General features: G+C 59.9%; 1 protein-coding gene and 1 long non-coding RNA gene across 3 annotated transcripts in view; both read right to left on the bottom strand.

The window, feature by feature from the left end:
• LRP5 (LDL receptor related protein 5) overlaps nt 1-16,041 on the bottom strand; it is a 103,450-nt gene that overhangs the window by 48,242 nt on the left and 39,167 nt on the right. For both annotated transcript variants that reach the window (XM_058689896.1, XM_058689897.1), the window contains 2 exons: nt 13,838-14,034; nt 12,578-12,709 (listed from right to left, as the gene is read on the bottom strand). In XM_058689896.1, coding sequence (XP_058545879.1) covers nt 12,578-12,709; nt 13,838-14,034 — 329 coding nt within the window. The remainder of the gene's footprint in view (nt 1-12,577; nt 12,710-13,837; nt 14,035-16,041) is intronic.
• On the bottom strand, nt 2,464-10,521 carry LOC131488282 (uncharacterized). Its single transcript, XR_009250144.1, has 3 exons — nt 10,448-10,521; nt 7,068-10,413; nt 2,464-6,073 (listed from the first exon to the last, which is right to left on the bottom strand). It is a non-coding gene; the product is annotated as an uncharacterized LOC131488282 (long non-coding RNA).

Genomic DNA, 16,041 nt, shown 5'->3' with positions numbered 1-16,041 from the left:
GTTTGTTTAAACTGTTAAGAAACTAACAGTTTGGCCAAATGGTTTTCTCTGGGGTTGTTTAAATAAAGAGCCTGCCCCACAGTGCTGCCGAGGAAAGTGAAACCTCTCCCTTGCTGGCTGGGCAGCGGTCCCTGGAGCCTCCTTAGGGCGGGCTCCTGACCTCTCCCCTTCCTCCCTGCACACACACACGCAGGAAAGAAGGGCAACACCCCTGTCTTGGGGCCAAGTGCGGGGCATGGGGCGCAGGCCAGGCGGGGGCACGGCCTTCCTGAGAGCGAGTGTTCTGAAAACAAAAAAGCAGACCCGAGGCCTGGCCCAATGTCACGGGCACGTCAAGCTCAACACCGTCCCTGCCTGCCAACATCCATCTGGACCAAGCTGCCCTCCATCACAGGGCGCTGTCCCTGTGCCAGGCCCAGGGTCATAGAGACGAGGTGAGACGCAGGAAGGGGCTGCGGGAACACAGCAGCACGCACTGGGTGGCTTCTGACAGCAGAAACGGATGCCTTCACGATTCTGGAGGACAGAAGTGAAAAATCCAGCTGCTGGCTGGGCCACGCTCTGTCCGAAGGCTCCAGGGGAAACTTCCTGGTCTCTTTCAGCTTCTGGCGGTGGATGCTCCTTGGCTTGTGGCTTTACCGCTCCAACCTCAGCCTCTGTCTTCATACAGCCTCCTCCCCTGTGTTTCTGTGTCTAAATTTCCCTTTTATAAGGTCACCAGCCATTGGATTGGAGGCCTGCCCTACTCCAGTGTGACTTCACTTTAATGTGGTTACACCTGCAAAGACCCTATTTCCAAGTTAGGTCACACTCGCAGGGTCTGGGGATCCAACAGGTCTTTGGTGGGGGGACATGATTCAACCCATAAGAGGTGGGGAGCAGAGGGTGAGAGGAACATTCAATGGAAGGACAGGCAGGTTCGGGTCGGGGGGAGGACTCCAGGAAGAAGGGGGCGTTTGGGGCAACAGCATAGAGACCAGAGCGTGCCGGGCCGTGTCTGCAGCTGGAACGGGCAGGAACGGGGCAGACCCACCGACACCCCCGGCGAGTCTGATCTGAGCTTGGAGGCCAGGTGCTTGCTAAGAGGTTGACCTGGCCCAGCATCCTGTGCAGGCCGCCGGGCCGGCTCTGAGCCCATGACAGTCTGCAAGGAAGCCTCGCGCAAACAGCATGCTGTGCGTGCAGCGGGAGTCCAGCCACAGGACAAACAAAAGCCTCCCTGGAACAAAAGCCTGGCAGGAAACACACGCAAATGTCCGCAGCGGTTATCTCTGGACCGTTCCCGGTCTTCCTTCTAGTCTCCAGCAGGGGCCTGCACACGTTTCTACAAAGGACCTGACGTAACTGTTCGAGGCTCTATGGGCCACGACCGTCTCTGTCACAGCCACCCAGCTCTGCCGTTGTAAATAAAGGTGTGAGAGCGAAACTTCACACGTGGACACCGAACCTTGAATTTCCTGTCATTTTGCCGCATCACGAAACGTTCTTCTTGTGATGTTCTTTTCCACCATGTAAAAAACGTCCAAACCACCCTTTGTTCGAAGGCTGCACAACACAGGCAGCGAGCCATCCGGCCCACCGGCCGAGCGAGGTTCGCTGACCCACGCATGAGAAGGACGCGTGCCTTTTACAGCATTAGACGGCGCGTCCTAACAACAACGGCAGAAACCGCGTAAGGAGGGAGAGCGGATACGCAGGGCCTCTCGACCCTCCACTCGATTTTCCTGTAAACCTAAAACTGCCATACGAGATAAAGTCTATTTGTCTTGTAAGTAAACTGAAAGGCAGGCATAGAAGTCCCTAAGAAAACCACCCAGACCCCAGCAACAAACAGGTGAAGGCAAATTGACAGTCAACAAACACGACAAACGGGTTCACTTGGAGGGGCTAGAGGCGGAAACGGCCACAGCGGCCCCCCACCGCCTCCCAGAGGACTGCGCCCGGCACACGCTTCCCGGACGGCAGTGTGGCTCAGGGACCCTCTGACCCCACAACTTCCCCTCTGAGGACCCAGTCCAAAGCAGCCGCTGCAAACGTAGGCGGATTCCTGCTCGCGGAGGGTCACCGAGGCCTCGCGGTCACGGCAAACCCAAACCTGCGGACAATCTAAACGTCCCTCCGCGCGAGAACATCAAATACACGAAGGGCCACAGCGCAGTCAGGCGCTAAACGGCGGGCTCTGAAGAAGGGCCCCCAGAGGCGTGGAAGGGGTCAGCCCCGACGCGGCCCGCACGCGATGCACACATCACGCAAACCCAGATCTGAACGCGCGTGGAGAGCAGGCGAGCAGGAAACAGCGAAAACGCTGCCAGCAATCTCTGGGCGGCGAAGATACGGGTTATTTTCTCCGTTATTCTGCGTAACGTCTCCCTTTCTACGGTGAACACGAATGTTACTTTTTAACCAGAAAAAACCCAAGACTTTAAAATGTGGTGGGGGTGGGGGTAGGGGTGGGGGAGCGTACTTAGAGGCCTCGTGGTTGCCCTGGGGAGGGGCCTGGGCCCTGAGACAAGGTTTTCTCACTGGACAATCGGGGGATGGGGGCGGGGGGGAATGAAACCGCCATGCGGGGGTGACTTATTTGGCCCTCCAGGATCTGAGCCGAGTGGGAGGGAAGGACAGGAGAAGGGATGGGGCAAGAGGGCCTGTAGCCCCTGACAGCCCAGCAGGAGGAGATTGGCAGGTCGCCCAGTGCGACTTGGAGGGTTCTCACAGTTAATCCCCTCTGCACCCCGACACGGGAAAGGATTTTTCACGATGAGCAAAACAACACATCCCAGGATGCGGAGGGCCCCCAAGCCCTGCGCCCCCCACCTGGCCTTCCCAGCAGGCAGAGTGGACATCACGGACTGTCCCCACAGAACCCGCATCTCCAAGAAAGGACAGGCCCCTCCCTGCCCAGAGGTTCGCACCACCCCAGGGCGGCTCTTTCCACCCGCATCGTTTCATGCCGGACTCGGGAAGCGGCGTGCCCACCTCCCTTCAGCCCCAGCTCCCCTCGCTGGCCCCCCACCCCCCACCCCTGGCTTCGCGTGGGCTCAGGAGCGGGCCTGGAACCACACGGGCAGCACCGGGTCCCAGCACGGGCTGCCACCCATGCCACAGGCTCTAAGGCCGCAAACAGCTTCACAGCTGGTAGGCAGCTGACTTATTTTTGTTTTTTAGCAATTGATTAAGTTTCTCCGCTGCCCCCTGGGGTAAGCTCTTGGACGAGCGCTGAGACCACAGCCGGGAGCCCTGGCCCAGGAGACCGTGCCGAGTGACCACAGGGGAAGTGGCCGGGCCAGGCACTGGCTCCGAGGGAAACCTGAGGCCCAGCAGCTGTCGGCCGCGTGGCCGCCCGGGAGCCTATGGGAGGTTGCAGTCCCCTAAGAGTGGCCGGGCAGGTGCCTCAGTCTGCACAGCTCTAAAATGGGGGAGTCACTCCTCTGCCCGGGAACCTGGGGCGGCCAGAGCAGCAAGGTCGGTGCCAGCCTCAAGACTTCTGTGCAGCCAGCCCCTTCCTCTCTTATCCCTGGGTTTTCAGCCCCTCACGTGGTCCTCTGCCGCTTGCCTTTCCCCTGCCCCTCAGAGGCTGCCACAGCCCAACGGTCACACCCAGCTTGGACCCTCAGCCACACTTCCTTACTGAGCGACCGTGGGTAAGCGACTTGACCTCTGTCTACACACAGGTAAGAGTCAGGAGTGGATACGGCTTCCCAGCAAAGCTGAGAGGTCCCATGACAAGGTCAGGGAGCCTCTGAGCCCAAGGCCACAGCCCCAGCAGCCCCAGCAGCCCACAGCCCCAGGGGCATTGAGCACATCCCCGGGGACCTGCCTTGGGCCATGCTCTCTTTGAGCCAGCAGCAGAGACGTGGCCCGAGGGTTCGAGTCCCAGGCCAGAGGGCAGAGAGACAGAACAAAGTGTGGTTGGTTGGGCAAATTAAAGGTGGGCTACCCGGTGGGTCGCTGGAAACACAGGACTGCGGTCAGAGGCTATGAAGCAGTCGGTGACACACGATGGAGAAGGCTGGGTCCCACTCTTTGGGCACACGGCTCAGCTCTTCTAAAAAAAACACAGAGTGCCTTCCTGAGCCCAGGCATACAGCAGGGGCTCCATAAGCACCTGAAACAATCCTTCTTCCTCCTATAAAATCCTATTCCGCGGCTCCCAGACAGCGGTGGTGGCGGCCGCACCTCTGGAGCTGCGGCCACGGCTCCTGAGCCACGGCACGTGGCAGGTGCTTGGGCTCAAATCCCGCCTCTGTCCCTTCTTCTGTGGCCGTGAGCTAGCTCTGATGGACCAAACTCCTTTTAATTTTTTTTTTAATGTTTCTTTACTTTTGAGAGAGAGAGAGAGAGAGAGAGAGAGACAGGATCCCAAGCGTGACCACCCAAACTTCTGAAGCAGGCTGCCCACAGCCCCTCCCTCACCCGGCTCCCGTAGGGCACAGAAGAGTAGATCACTCAGAAGTGTGGGTGCCTGGCACCCCCCAAGGCGCACTATTACTGCTACGGCCCGCCCTGCCCTGGCAGCACAGGCAGGATGCACGGGGTGGGGTGACCCATGAGAAAGGGCTGCTGCTTTCGCTCAAAGGTGGTTGGGCTCCAGCCGTTCGCATGGTTCGTGCACCGCACCTTACAGTTTGTAAGGCCCTGCAGGAGACACGACCCCATTTGATACGCCCAGGTCAACGAGACACGGAGAGCCCGCGTTCCGTCAGGTCACAGCCACATCGTGCAGGGTCAAGGCCGGACTCAGACGCCCCAGTCCCCGCCACACCACGTCCCCCCAGAGGGGACAGAGGGAGGCCCTTCTTGGCGCAGTCCTCAGTGCCCGGCTCTAGCAGGACCCAAACACCTCAGCTCTTGCCACAGTAGATGCTCCTGAAGATACCTAATCGATCCCAGCGTTCGTCCAGGGGCTGATGGTGGCCCCCTGGGAAGCCAGGATCCCTCCCAGCTTCCCTCCCTCGAAGTGGGTGTGGGAGCACATCACAGCACTTCTCCCAGGGGGTCTGGGGCTGTCTGAATGGAGACCCGAGGGACTGTCAGGCGAGGAGCCCCAGACAACAGGTGCTCGAGACAACAGGCATAGCACCGGCAAAGGCAGATAGGCAGGTGCTCAGACGGTGGGCTGGAAGGGACCGAACTGTCCATTTCAGTTGGAACAGGAGGCAAAGGGTGAGAAAGAGCCTCCTGGCCTCTGTCTGCTGATAAGCCAGAGGCCCCGGCGTCCGCCCGGCACATGCAGGCCATCAGGTCACTGCCTGCGGGACACTTGCGGTTAGGGAAGGTTGAGGCACTAGGACATGGTCATTAGAAGCAAGACGGAGGGCGTGCAGCCATCACCAAAGCCAGAGGGGGCCCGAGGGGTGCCCGGCGGGTGAGGCGGGGACAGGGAAGGCCTTTCTCTGGCAGCCCAGGGGCTCCACCAGGGCTCAGACGTGCAAACCCAGAACCTGACTCAACAGACTGAGCTCTGGGGCCGGGCTGAAGCTGGACTCAGGTGGTACCAGCAAGGGGACACTGGACAGGCTGGGGTAAGGGTGGTGGGGAGGGCGGGACCAGGGGCTGATCTGGGGCCGGGCCGGAGCCGGACTCAGGCTGCACCAGCAAGGGAGACATCAGACAGGAGGCACGGGGACGGGGACAGGGCCAGTGCTGGGAGTGACGGCAATCCAGGCCTCTGTTGGTGGACCCAGGGCATCCGCGGAGCTAACCACACCCAGGAGGCGCCATTTGGTCTCATCCCCCAGCCCAGGATGACCGTTTTCTCTTTCCAAGAATACGGCATGCTCCCCTCTTCTCTTTTACTCGATGTAGAAGTAAGACCACATGGTGTGTGGTTCCATTTCTAGGACGTTCCCAAACAGGCAAAACTAATCCGTGGTGATAGAAGTCAGGACAGAGCTGCCCCTGTGGCATGTGGGGGGTGGGGGGCGCTGCATAAGGGCACCAGGGAATCTCCCGGGTGCTGGAAACCTTCCGGATCCGGACCGGGGGGTGGTGGTTGGGCAGATATACACAACTGCCAAATTGAAATCAGAATGTACGCTTGGAATCTGTGCATTTCACCGTCGGCAAGTGATACCTTCGTTTCCAAAGAAAATGCAAAAAAAAAAAAAAAAAAGTTAGTGCTTGGACTTGTCACACCATTTCCTGGGACTGTGCAATCTGATTTTCTTGCTATTAAAAATTCACGGTCCATGGCTGAGAACAGCAGCTGCCTTCTGTTTGCAGAGCCAACGCCAATCACAGCCCGGCCGGCGTCAGCCTCAGCCACAAGGGCCTCCTTTCTTTTCCCTTTGACCTACTTCCCCGATAAGTGACAAGACAGCCAGCCAGACTGGGAACAAACGCGCCCCTTATTCCTCGGCCCTGAGCCTCGGCTAATCCACCCAGGGAGACGGATGGATGTGAGGGGCTTTGAGACCTCGCCCCAGTTGTCAGTCTGCCCGTCGGACCCGACAGTGACGCCTCTGTTCCTCCCCGCCCCCCGCCACCTTGGCCCACCACATCCCCTCGTCCTTTTGTTCCGAGTCCCTGCGAACATCTGTTAAAACTACTTCTTGGCGAGGTGCAGCGGGCGGCCCCGTAAATCATGCAGCCCGAGCCGCCCGCCCGCCCGGACACGCAGTCACGGCCTCCTCTGGAAAGGCCACGGAGGAGAGCACGGAACGATGCTCAGGGCCAGGCTGGCCACCGCGGGGCAGCGAAGCCGCGTGCCCCGGCCACGGCCCCGGTTAAGTCACCTGCCCCAGTCGTCCGGGCCTCGAGCGGGGACGCGCACCGCCCAGAAGCCCCCAGTGATGAGGAATGTGCGGGGACGCCACTGCAGCCAGGAGAGCAGCAGGCTCCCTCGGACGGACGGTGGTGGCAACTCCCAAATAAGGCCCCGCTACTGCTGTTTTTAGCCCATCCCACATAATTGGAAAAACATGGGGAAAACCAAAGCCAGCTGGGCGCCTCCATCGGCCAGGCTGCTGGGGAGGGGTGCGTGGGATCGCAGCCTGGCCCAGGGATCCTGCCCCCCACCCCCACCGCTGGCTGGTGGGACAAGAGTCACTCAGGCCCCGGGGTCTCACCAAGCCGCTGGCAGAGCTGGAGCCCAAGGGGGCGCTGCTTGCTATGACATCCTTCCTGGTCTCAGAACCTATAGGACCCCCACTGGGGCCAAACTTCAGGAGGACCCAGAGGGCCATGGGACACAAGATGCTCCTGACCCAGAGGAAGGGAGTCCTGAGCCTCCCGTCCGGTCTGGATGGACCCACACAGGCACCGTGGGGAAGAGCCTCTCATCTGACACCGCCCCCCCCCAAGTCATGCTGCTCTCCCCATTTCACAGGGAGAGAGCCCACAGCTGGGAAATGGCCAGCTCCGCCCCATGCCTCCAGGGGACAGCTTGCAGGCCCTGGGCCGGCACCCCCTCCCCCACGCCCTGGGGCCAGCCCCCTCTTTGGGGAAGGCACCGACTCCCAGCGCTGGGCTGGCTTTCATTTGCTCAAAATCAGAGAAACACAGGACTCTTGCACAGCACAAACGTTTCTTCAGATTCAAGTCCACGGCATGACAACCAGCTGCCCAGACTGAAAGTCCCAGGAATCTGAGGCCAGGGCTTCAGGTCTTGAGATGTTTCCGGCCGTGCAGACTTTCTCCAACTGCTGCTCATCAGCCTGCCTTGGGCCCATGTCAAGTACAGACTCAGCCCTCCGCCTCCCACACCCGTCCCTTGTCCTGGAGACTCCGATGTGCTAGGGCCGGGGAACCTGGATGTGACATGAGGGTCCGAGTAATTCCGACACATCCAGGCCCCCGCCTCAGACCCCAATCCCACCCGGCCCGGTGCTGGCCTCGATCCCTGGACAGGGCAGCCGCATGCCCCGTGCCCATCTCTCACCGGCTGTGCGAGGAGGGCTCCCCGCCCGCCTACGTCCCCTCCTACCTCCTCTTAGCACCAGCCGGCCTCATCATCTTCTTCTGATTCCAAACGTCCAGGAAAGAATTGCTCGTCTGGCACCAGACTGCCCACATGCCTGCCTGCCTGGCTCCAAGTTCAAGTTCAAGCACAGCTCGTATTTGTTGGGCAGTCAGGCCCTCCTCCCAACAACCCCCCTCCCCCAAATCAAGTGCTATTATCATCTCTTTTTACAGGTGAGGAAACCGAAAGCACAGAGAGGCTGAGTCATTTTCCCAAGATCACACAGCCGGGACATGAGTGAAGGTATCCTAAAAGGATAACTGGGCATAGAAAGCCATCCCATAGTTGGAAACTGCTCTGAGACTGGGCCCCCCTGAGACTGAATTTCCTCACCACCCCAAAAGTCCTGGCAGACTCTCAACTACAGACCAAAGGCACAGCCCTCAGCTGTGGCCTCAGTATTCACCCCCTGGGATGCTGGACCTCGCGGAGTCCGGGGCCAAGAGGAGATCCACAAGTGGCCCCGGGGCCTCCTTTGCCAGCCCCTGAATCGCATCCTCCCACTGGTCACCCCGGCCTCGGAAGCCTCCACGGGTGCTGCTCAGATCCAGCCAGGAAGGTGCCCTGCACCGGGTTTGCGCCAGCCGGGACCTCTGGGCTCCACTGTCAGCGGTGACATTCTGCAGGGTTTAGCGTTTCGCTGTCTCCACGTTACCCTCGTGTTTCCAGTGACCATCTCCAGGCCATTTTCACAACCAGTACCCTGCACATCATCAGCAGTCAAAATCCACATTCCACGTGTAGTTCACGCCCCCCAGGAGGCAAAACTATATGCACGAGGGGGCGTGGGCAGCCTGGAAGGCCTCGCGAGAAAAGGAAAACAGCCACGGTACTCAGGTGACAGGATCACAGGCTTCTAATCACACGGTTTCCTTTAACGTGATGTTCTGTGGCAGGAAGCAACACCTGGAGGGCAGGTCTGCACCCCAAAACCCAGCTTGCCAGCGGAGGGGGCGCGTTCTAAATCTGAAGCCCTCATGATCCTCGCTCACGGCCCCGTCTCGGACTCCCTGTGTCTGTCGCCCGAGCACAAGGAACGCCCCTCAACGACAGAATCCGTTCCTCACGCATGCCCGGATCCCTCTGGATTGAGAAACACGGACAGATACCCTCCACCTTTCCACCCCAAGTTTCCAGAAGGCCATCTTGGTGGCAAACCCTTGAAATGTTCTGAGAAGCTCCTGGAGGTCTTCTCGACTGAAACTAAAATGTTTAGGAAACTCTGTTTGCAGGTTCCCACCGCCAACGGCTTCCCACTTCCGCTTCGAGTGGGTCCAGGGCGGGGGGCTGCAGAAGGCCCCGTGCAGCCCCCAGAACCAGCCAGTCTGCGAGCGAGAAGCACGTGGGGTGGGAACCACGCTTATAAAAAGGCGGAACCCGAGGGTCACGTCCTCGTGCAAAAGCCAGACTCCCAGCCCATGCTGTCCCTGTCGTCTGTGAGCCTCCCTGACCTGTGACGTCCCCGACGGGGCAGCCGGAGCCAAAGGAAAGGTGCAGCCTCTGCGTAAGAGTGGCCCCGGGCTGCCCTGTGCAGACGCCCCCAGCCACCCGCACCGGCTCCTCCGAATGACGACAAAAGAGTTTCTCGTCCCCACGCTTGGCATCCTCCCACTGAGTCATTTGTGAAAGTGTCTTTCACGGCTGGGAGGCAGAAACAGTTCTTACAAGACCAGGGAAGGTGACCCCGAGCAACTGAATCCATCCCGGGAGGCGGGGGGGTGCGGGTAACCTGCAAGCTGGCCACTCTTCCTGAAGGAGGCCAGGAGACGTGGCTCAGCCCCCTGCCACACGACTTCCAACCGGGACAGCCCTTGCTGCTAATCCTCCGGATCCACCCCACGGGAGTTCGTGGGAGCTTCCAGGACCCCCCACCCTTGTGCAGCCTCCTCCAGGAAGCCCTCTTACCCCAGGGCATCTCCCCTCTTCTGCCCCCTGCCCCCTGCCTCCCGCAGATGTTTGCAAAAAGAACCGAAATGCCCTCAAAGGGCTTGACCCCAGGCAGTGGTCCCAGAGCTCAGACAGGGGCTCCGGCTACTGGAATGCTGAGAACCAGAAAGTCCCCGTTCCTCTGCCTGGAAAAGAAATCAGCCCTCCCCCAGGGGTGGGAGGGCCCTGGGACGATGGAGGCGAACCTAGGCTTCCAGAGGCCCTGCCCTTCTCCCTCTGGCCCAGCGTGATGATGGACGTGACTGCCATATACTGTGCACTCACGACGTACCAAGGGCCCAGCACAGCACCGATTGATACAACACTGTCCTCCCCAGCTTCCCCGGCTAAGGGGTGGTCTGTGACCGCCCCCGCATCTCACAGATGAAGAAGAGAAGCAGAGTGACAAGTCCCCAGGCGCTGTCCGCCCCCGATGACCAATACCCTTTGTGCCCCCGGGGAGCTTGGGCAAGTCCTTCGTGGAACTGTAGGCTTCCCCAGCTGTGCACCTGCACTGGGCCAGGACTCTGACATTGTGACCCCAGACTCCAGTCCTGGAACTCTGACGCGTGGACCTCCTGCCTCACGGGGCCCCTGCGTCAGCTCCCCACCGGGGTGCACGCTGTCGCATGATGTACCTTTTGGAGGGTTGTGTCCACCCTCCCCCCCCCCCCCCCCCCGCTTGCCCGCTCCTTCCCCAAAGGTCCACACGCAACCCGGCTCCAGGCTGGGCAGAGATGCGGGCAGAGACAGCAGCCACGCCTGTCCTTCTCCCAGAACAGATGGTCCCCTCCCCATTCGGCACAGCGCTTGGACGGGGATCACCAAGCAACAGCACCAGATTCAGATCGCCCTAACCCCGGGGCCAGGCCCCAGGCTGGCTCTCTCACGGCGGCACGACTCGAAAACAGCAAAGACACAAAAAAAACGGAAATGCCCCACCGGGGGGAAGATGGTTCACCGGACAAGTATTTTTCAGGCGCTACAACTCATGTCACAGAAGCACATGCCCCTCCTCTAACTGCCGATGCCCCTGCAACAGCGTCAGGGGGAATGCAGGCACTGGTGTCCAGGTTTCCCTTGAGCTTCTCTACACACAAAGCAGGACGGGCTACGTAACGCGCAGGGCCGCTGCAGGCTGAACACAGGGAGCCCCTGCCCCAGAATTATCCAGCATTTCAAGTCAGCGACAATGGCATTAAACCAAGCACGGGGCTCTTTGGAAGCCAGGGCTCTGTGTGACCGCCCAGATCAAATGCCTGCGAAGTCAGTCCCGACGTCACCCAGCTCTTGCCTCAGGGCTGCCGCGCATGCTGTTCCTCGTGCCTCTTCCTTGGTCATTCTCAAGTCTCAGCCTGTCCCCTGGGAAGGACCTTCTCTGACCTTCCCTCCGGGCCTCCAGCCCACCCCCCGACCCCCGCCCTGAGTGTGTCATTCTGCGTCTCAGCCCTTCCTTTGTGTCCTGTGTTGCTCTGATCCAAATCTAAATTCGCATTCTTCATTCACGTGCCTGCTTGGTTCCTGTCGACCCCTCCACAACTCAGAGGGACATTCCCTGTAGGAAGAGCACGCGGAACTTGGTAGACTCCCTGTTTGCCAGGATGAACTTTTTGTTTTAAACCTGTGCCCAAAGGAGTGGTAACACTCCCTCGGCTCTGGTCGCAGGTCCCCAGGGAAGCCCCCAGTCTCCCTTTCCTTCCCCCCAAGTGCCACTGGCCCGGGGGCGGCCTGCTTCCTGACGTCTCTCGCCGGCCTCTCGCCGGCCACTCCACTGCCACACAGCCGTGCTGGGCCCGAGACACCCCCAGGGACAGGCTGCACCCTGGACACACCTTATTCCCCGAAAAGCACACTGTGAACGTGATGGCCAGAAATAAGGAGCCTCGGACGGTGCTCCAGAGGAAGGAGGGGTGACACATCAATAGGAAACGGTCATTGCAGGAGACCCTGAAGCAGCACGTGCTGCAAATTAAGGGCGGGGGGAGCACCGAGAAACACTTGTGTGGGGGGAGGGAAGTCAACTGAACTTCACGCACCCCCAATTTTCTCCACTGCGCAAGCGTCTGCAACCCGAATTTCCGTGGGGAGGGTGGTTATTAGGGCACGAAGATCCCATGGAAATGGGACGTAAGGATGAAAATGCATCCCCTATCAGTGTGGAAAATGCTTGTGGAAAAAGCAGGAAAGCAGGAGACGAAGCCAGCGGAGAGGCCCGCAGCCCCACACCGGCAGCGCGTGCTTGGGAGAGCCGGGAAGGCAGGAAGGGAGACGTCTGTTGGGCGCAGATCGCGGGGCGTCTCCTGATTCACAGCGTTCCCCTACACGACTGTCCTTTTTTACAACACACACAGTGTTCGCTGGGCAAGTCGTGACAGCGAGCATCTCGGCTACAATCACGGCTTTCTGGCAGCCCACTGCCAGGTCGCCGGACAGACCAGACCTGAGTCCCGAGCCCGGTAACGTGCCCGCACCTGAACGTCCAACCTGAGCTGAAGTCAGACGCTCAACCGACTGAGCCACCCAGCCGAGCCCAGATCTAACCCTGCAGCCCAGCTGCTGGGCCGCCCAGGTGCCCCCGGCTGCAGAGCTCCGAACACGTGAAACCTTCGCCGAGGGAAGGAGACCGCCAGCCCCACCCCACGCCCCGCCAGGCCGGCTCCCCCCACCCCAGCCAGCGCCCCCCCATCTCACCTGCCTTGCACGTCTTGCCGTTGTCCTGAAGCTGGACGCCAGTGGGGCAGGCGCACGTGTAGAAAGGCTCCCTCGGGGACAGCAGGCACAGGTGAGAGCAGCCGCCATTGTCCTCCGCACACCGCGTGTGGACTGGGGAAGACAGGGCGGGGTGAGAGAAGGTTCCAGAACACAGCCCTCGACCCCACCCACCCACACACGCCACTCCGTGGGGGCATCCTCCCTGCCCTGCTCCTCTTCCCAGCCTTCTACAATACGGAACCCTCATGTTCCTCGGGGCCCCTCGGATGGCACCTCCTCTGGGAAGGCCACCCTCGGCCAGGATCTCAGGACCTGCCCGTGCGGTAGGGACTGGGGGGCTCCTGGAGCAGAGGCCTGTCTTTGCGATGTGCTTGGAGCCCACGGGATCTGCACGAATGCTTGGTGGCCACACCTGGACACTCTAGGTGCTGATAACACCCTTCTCATTGTCCCAAGCCCATCTGTGACCAAAATGCAACTGAACAAATCCTTCCGGCATTTCACTCTGCCCAGGGCAGGCAGGGGCGCAGTGCTGTGACGTGTGGAGTATTAGCCCCCCACCCCCCGCAAACGACTGGAGCAGATTCGCAGGGGGGTCCCCCTCTTCTCCCTAACGCTGCCTCACGCACAGGGGGCTGCCCCCGCTGTGGGTGCGGTAAGGACCGTGATGTTCTCACCAGGAGACCATCCTAGAGAGCCCCACCTTCCCTGGGGTGCTGACAGCTGCCACCCTTGCACCCCCACAGTTAAGTTCAAAGCTGGAACCTTCCACAGCACCCCGGTCCCCGAGGGAGGACGTGAGCCCAGGGCCGTGACCTTGCTAGCTGTCCATCCCAGGAGCCCTGAGCCCGTGGGCGTCAAGCTTTCCACCATCGAGGACCCCCGCCACCACCCTATGGAGACCCCAAGCCGGGAGCCTCGACTCACAGCAGATCGATCACCAGTAACTACTTAACTTCTGTCGGGCCCCGACAACGAAGCAACCTTGCTCGGGAGGCCCTCTGCCAGCTCTGAAGAGGACGGGGGAGGGGGCGCAGGGCCCCCCTGAAGCAGCCCCCATACCCGCTCTGCAGGGGGCCCTCCCAGTTGTGCCCCGGCCTGGCCCTGCACCCTGCATACACCCCCCTCCCCTCCACCACACCTCTCCCTCTCCTCCTCTGCTGTGACGCAGGTGCCCCCAGACTCGGGGCTCCCGCAGAGGGAAGACGCCAGCCGCCCCCCACCCGGCCCCCGACTTACAGTAAGGCTGCCGCTCTGGGCTAAGCACTTGAATATCCATGGGCGAATAGAGGGCTCTAAGGATCTCCTTCCTCTTCTCTCCCGTCTTCTTGTTACAGGCGTGGATGGAGCGCGTCTGCCAGTCCGTCCAGTACAGAGTGTCCCCGGAGAGCGTCAGGGCAAAGGGGTGCGTCAGGCTGCCCTCCACCACCTTCTGCCTACAGGTGCAGGAGGCACGGGTGGGAGCTGTGAGCAGACTCCCCGCGGTCCTGCACGCGCCCCGCTTGGAAACCCTCCCACGGCCACCGCGGACCCATTCACGTCACACAGGACGGCCGCGGGGCAGTTCCAGCCTCCCGCCACCCTTGACGGTGACACGGCCCCCCAGCCCTTCCCAACCGTTTCTAGAAAAGTGGCTGGTGGCCAAGTGGCCCGCAGGGAAAGAAGAAGCGGCAAGGAGGAAGCCACCGCCGATGACAGCGAGCCGGGGACAACACGCCTGCCTCGCCCTGACGTTTGAACAACTTAGCACAAACTGAGCCAAACGTGCCTGTAACGCCAATAATTTATATTATCACAGTAAGTCGAACTTGATACCAAAACAACGGGGCGCCTGGGTGGCTCAGTTGGTTAAGTGTCCAACTTCGGCTCAGGTTATGGTCTCGCGGTTCATGAGTTCGAGCCCCGTGTCGGGCTCGCTGCTGTCAGCGCTGAGCCTGCTTTGGATCCTCTGTGCCCCCCTCTCTCTGCCCCTCCCCTGCTCATTCCCTCCCTACCCCCCGCCTCAAAAATAAACATTAAAAAAATTTTTTAAAAGGAAAAAAAAAAAAAAAAGTCTTTCTTCTATGTATTTATAAAGCCCAGCAAACGAGAACATGTTTTTAATGAGATTATGGACACCGGTGATAGATTTCTAACTTTACACCTGGTGGCGTGTGTGATTATCTGGTTTCATGACCTTCCCTCGACTATAGGCTCCCTGGTGGCGTGGAGGGCTGCAGGGGGCAGGTCACCACCACATCCGAGCCCCTGGCACCGCACCTCAGAGGAACATTGACAAGGTTTTACTGAGAAACTGAAAGCCACATGCCCATGACTGTCCCTAATCTGACCCAACGATGCCTCCGTTTTGTTTTCTTGATGTTACTCCTTTAATGTTTGTTTATTTTCGAGAGAGAGAGAGAGAGAGAGAGAGAGAGAGAGAGAGAGAGAGGAGCACACACAGGGGAGGGGCAGAGAAAGAGGGAGACAGAGAATCCCAAGCAGGCTCCGTGCTGTCAGCACTGAGCCCGACGCGGGGCTTGAACCCACGAACTGCAAGATCGTGACCTGAGCCAAAATCGAGAGTCGAATGCTCAACCGACTGAGCCACCCAGGTGCCCCTGCCCCCCTTGATGTCACTTTTTAAATAGACTTATTGAGGCGACATTCACGTAACACAAAAGTAACCAGTCTGCTAAGTGAACAGTTGAGTGCTACGCAGCACACGTTCACGACGTTACTTACGCAACCACAGCCCCCAGCTACTTCCCTAAATTCCCGCTGCTCCTCTGGAGAACCCCGGGCCCCCTCAGCGGTTCCCCCTCACGTCCCCTCCACGGGGGCCCCCGGCGGCCACCAGTCTGCTTTCTGTCTCCAAGGATTTGTGCAGCCTGGACATTTCACATAAATGAAGTCACGCCACGCGTGGCCTTGTGTGACTCGCTTTGTTTCCCTTAGCGTCAGGTTTGCCCGGTCCCTCCATGTTGCACACATATGCTAATGTGTCACCGCTCCTCATGTCTGGACGGCATTCCGCGTGTGGATGGGTCACACTCTGTTTGTCTATCCACCTGCGGCCGCACATCTGGGCTGTTCGCACCTTTGGGCTATGGTTCGCACCACTGCTACGGACATTCGCGTGCACGTCTTTATTCCTGCACCCATTTTCAACGCTCTCGGGGAGATGCCCAGGAGTGGAATCGCGAGATCGTACAGTCACTCGACGTTCGCATTCCGAGGCACCACCAAACTGCCCTTCGTGATGTTGTCATTTTTTAAAGTAACGTTTATTTGTTTTGAGAGAGCGAGCGAGCGCAAGGGTGAGGGAGGGGGAGAGAGAGAGAATCCCAAGCAGGCTCCGTGTGGCGCCCCACGTGGGCCTCGATCTCATCACCGTGAGATCGTGACCTGAGCCGAGTCAGGAGTCAGATGCTTAACCGACTGAGCCACCCGGGCGCCCCGTG

The sequence above is a fragment of the Neofelis nebulosa genome, chromosome 10 (assembly GCF_028018385.1).
Source record: "Neofelis nebulosa isolate mNeoNeb1 chromosome 10, mNeoNeb1.pri, whole genome shotgun sequence".
NCBI lineage: Eukaryota > Metazoa > Chordata > Mammalia > Carnivora > Felidae > Neofelis > Neofelis nebulosa.
The sequence above is the reverse complement of the archived record's forward strand: the minus strand, read 5'-3'. Positions and strand labels throughout refer to the sequence as shown.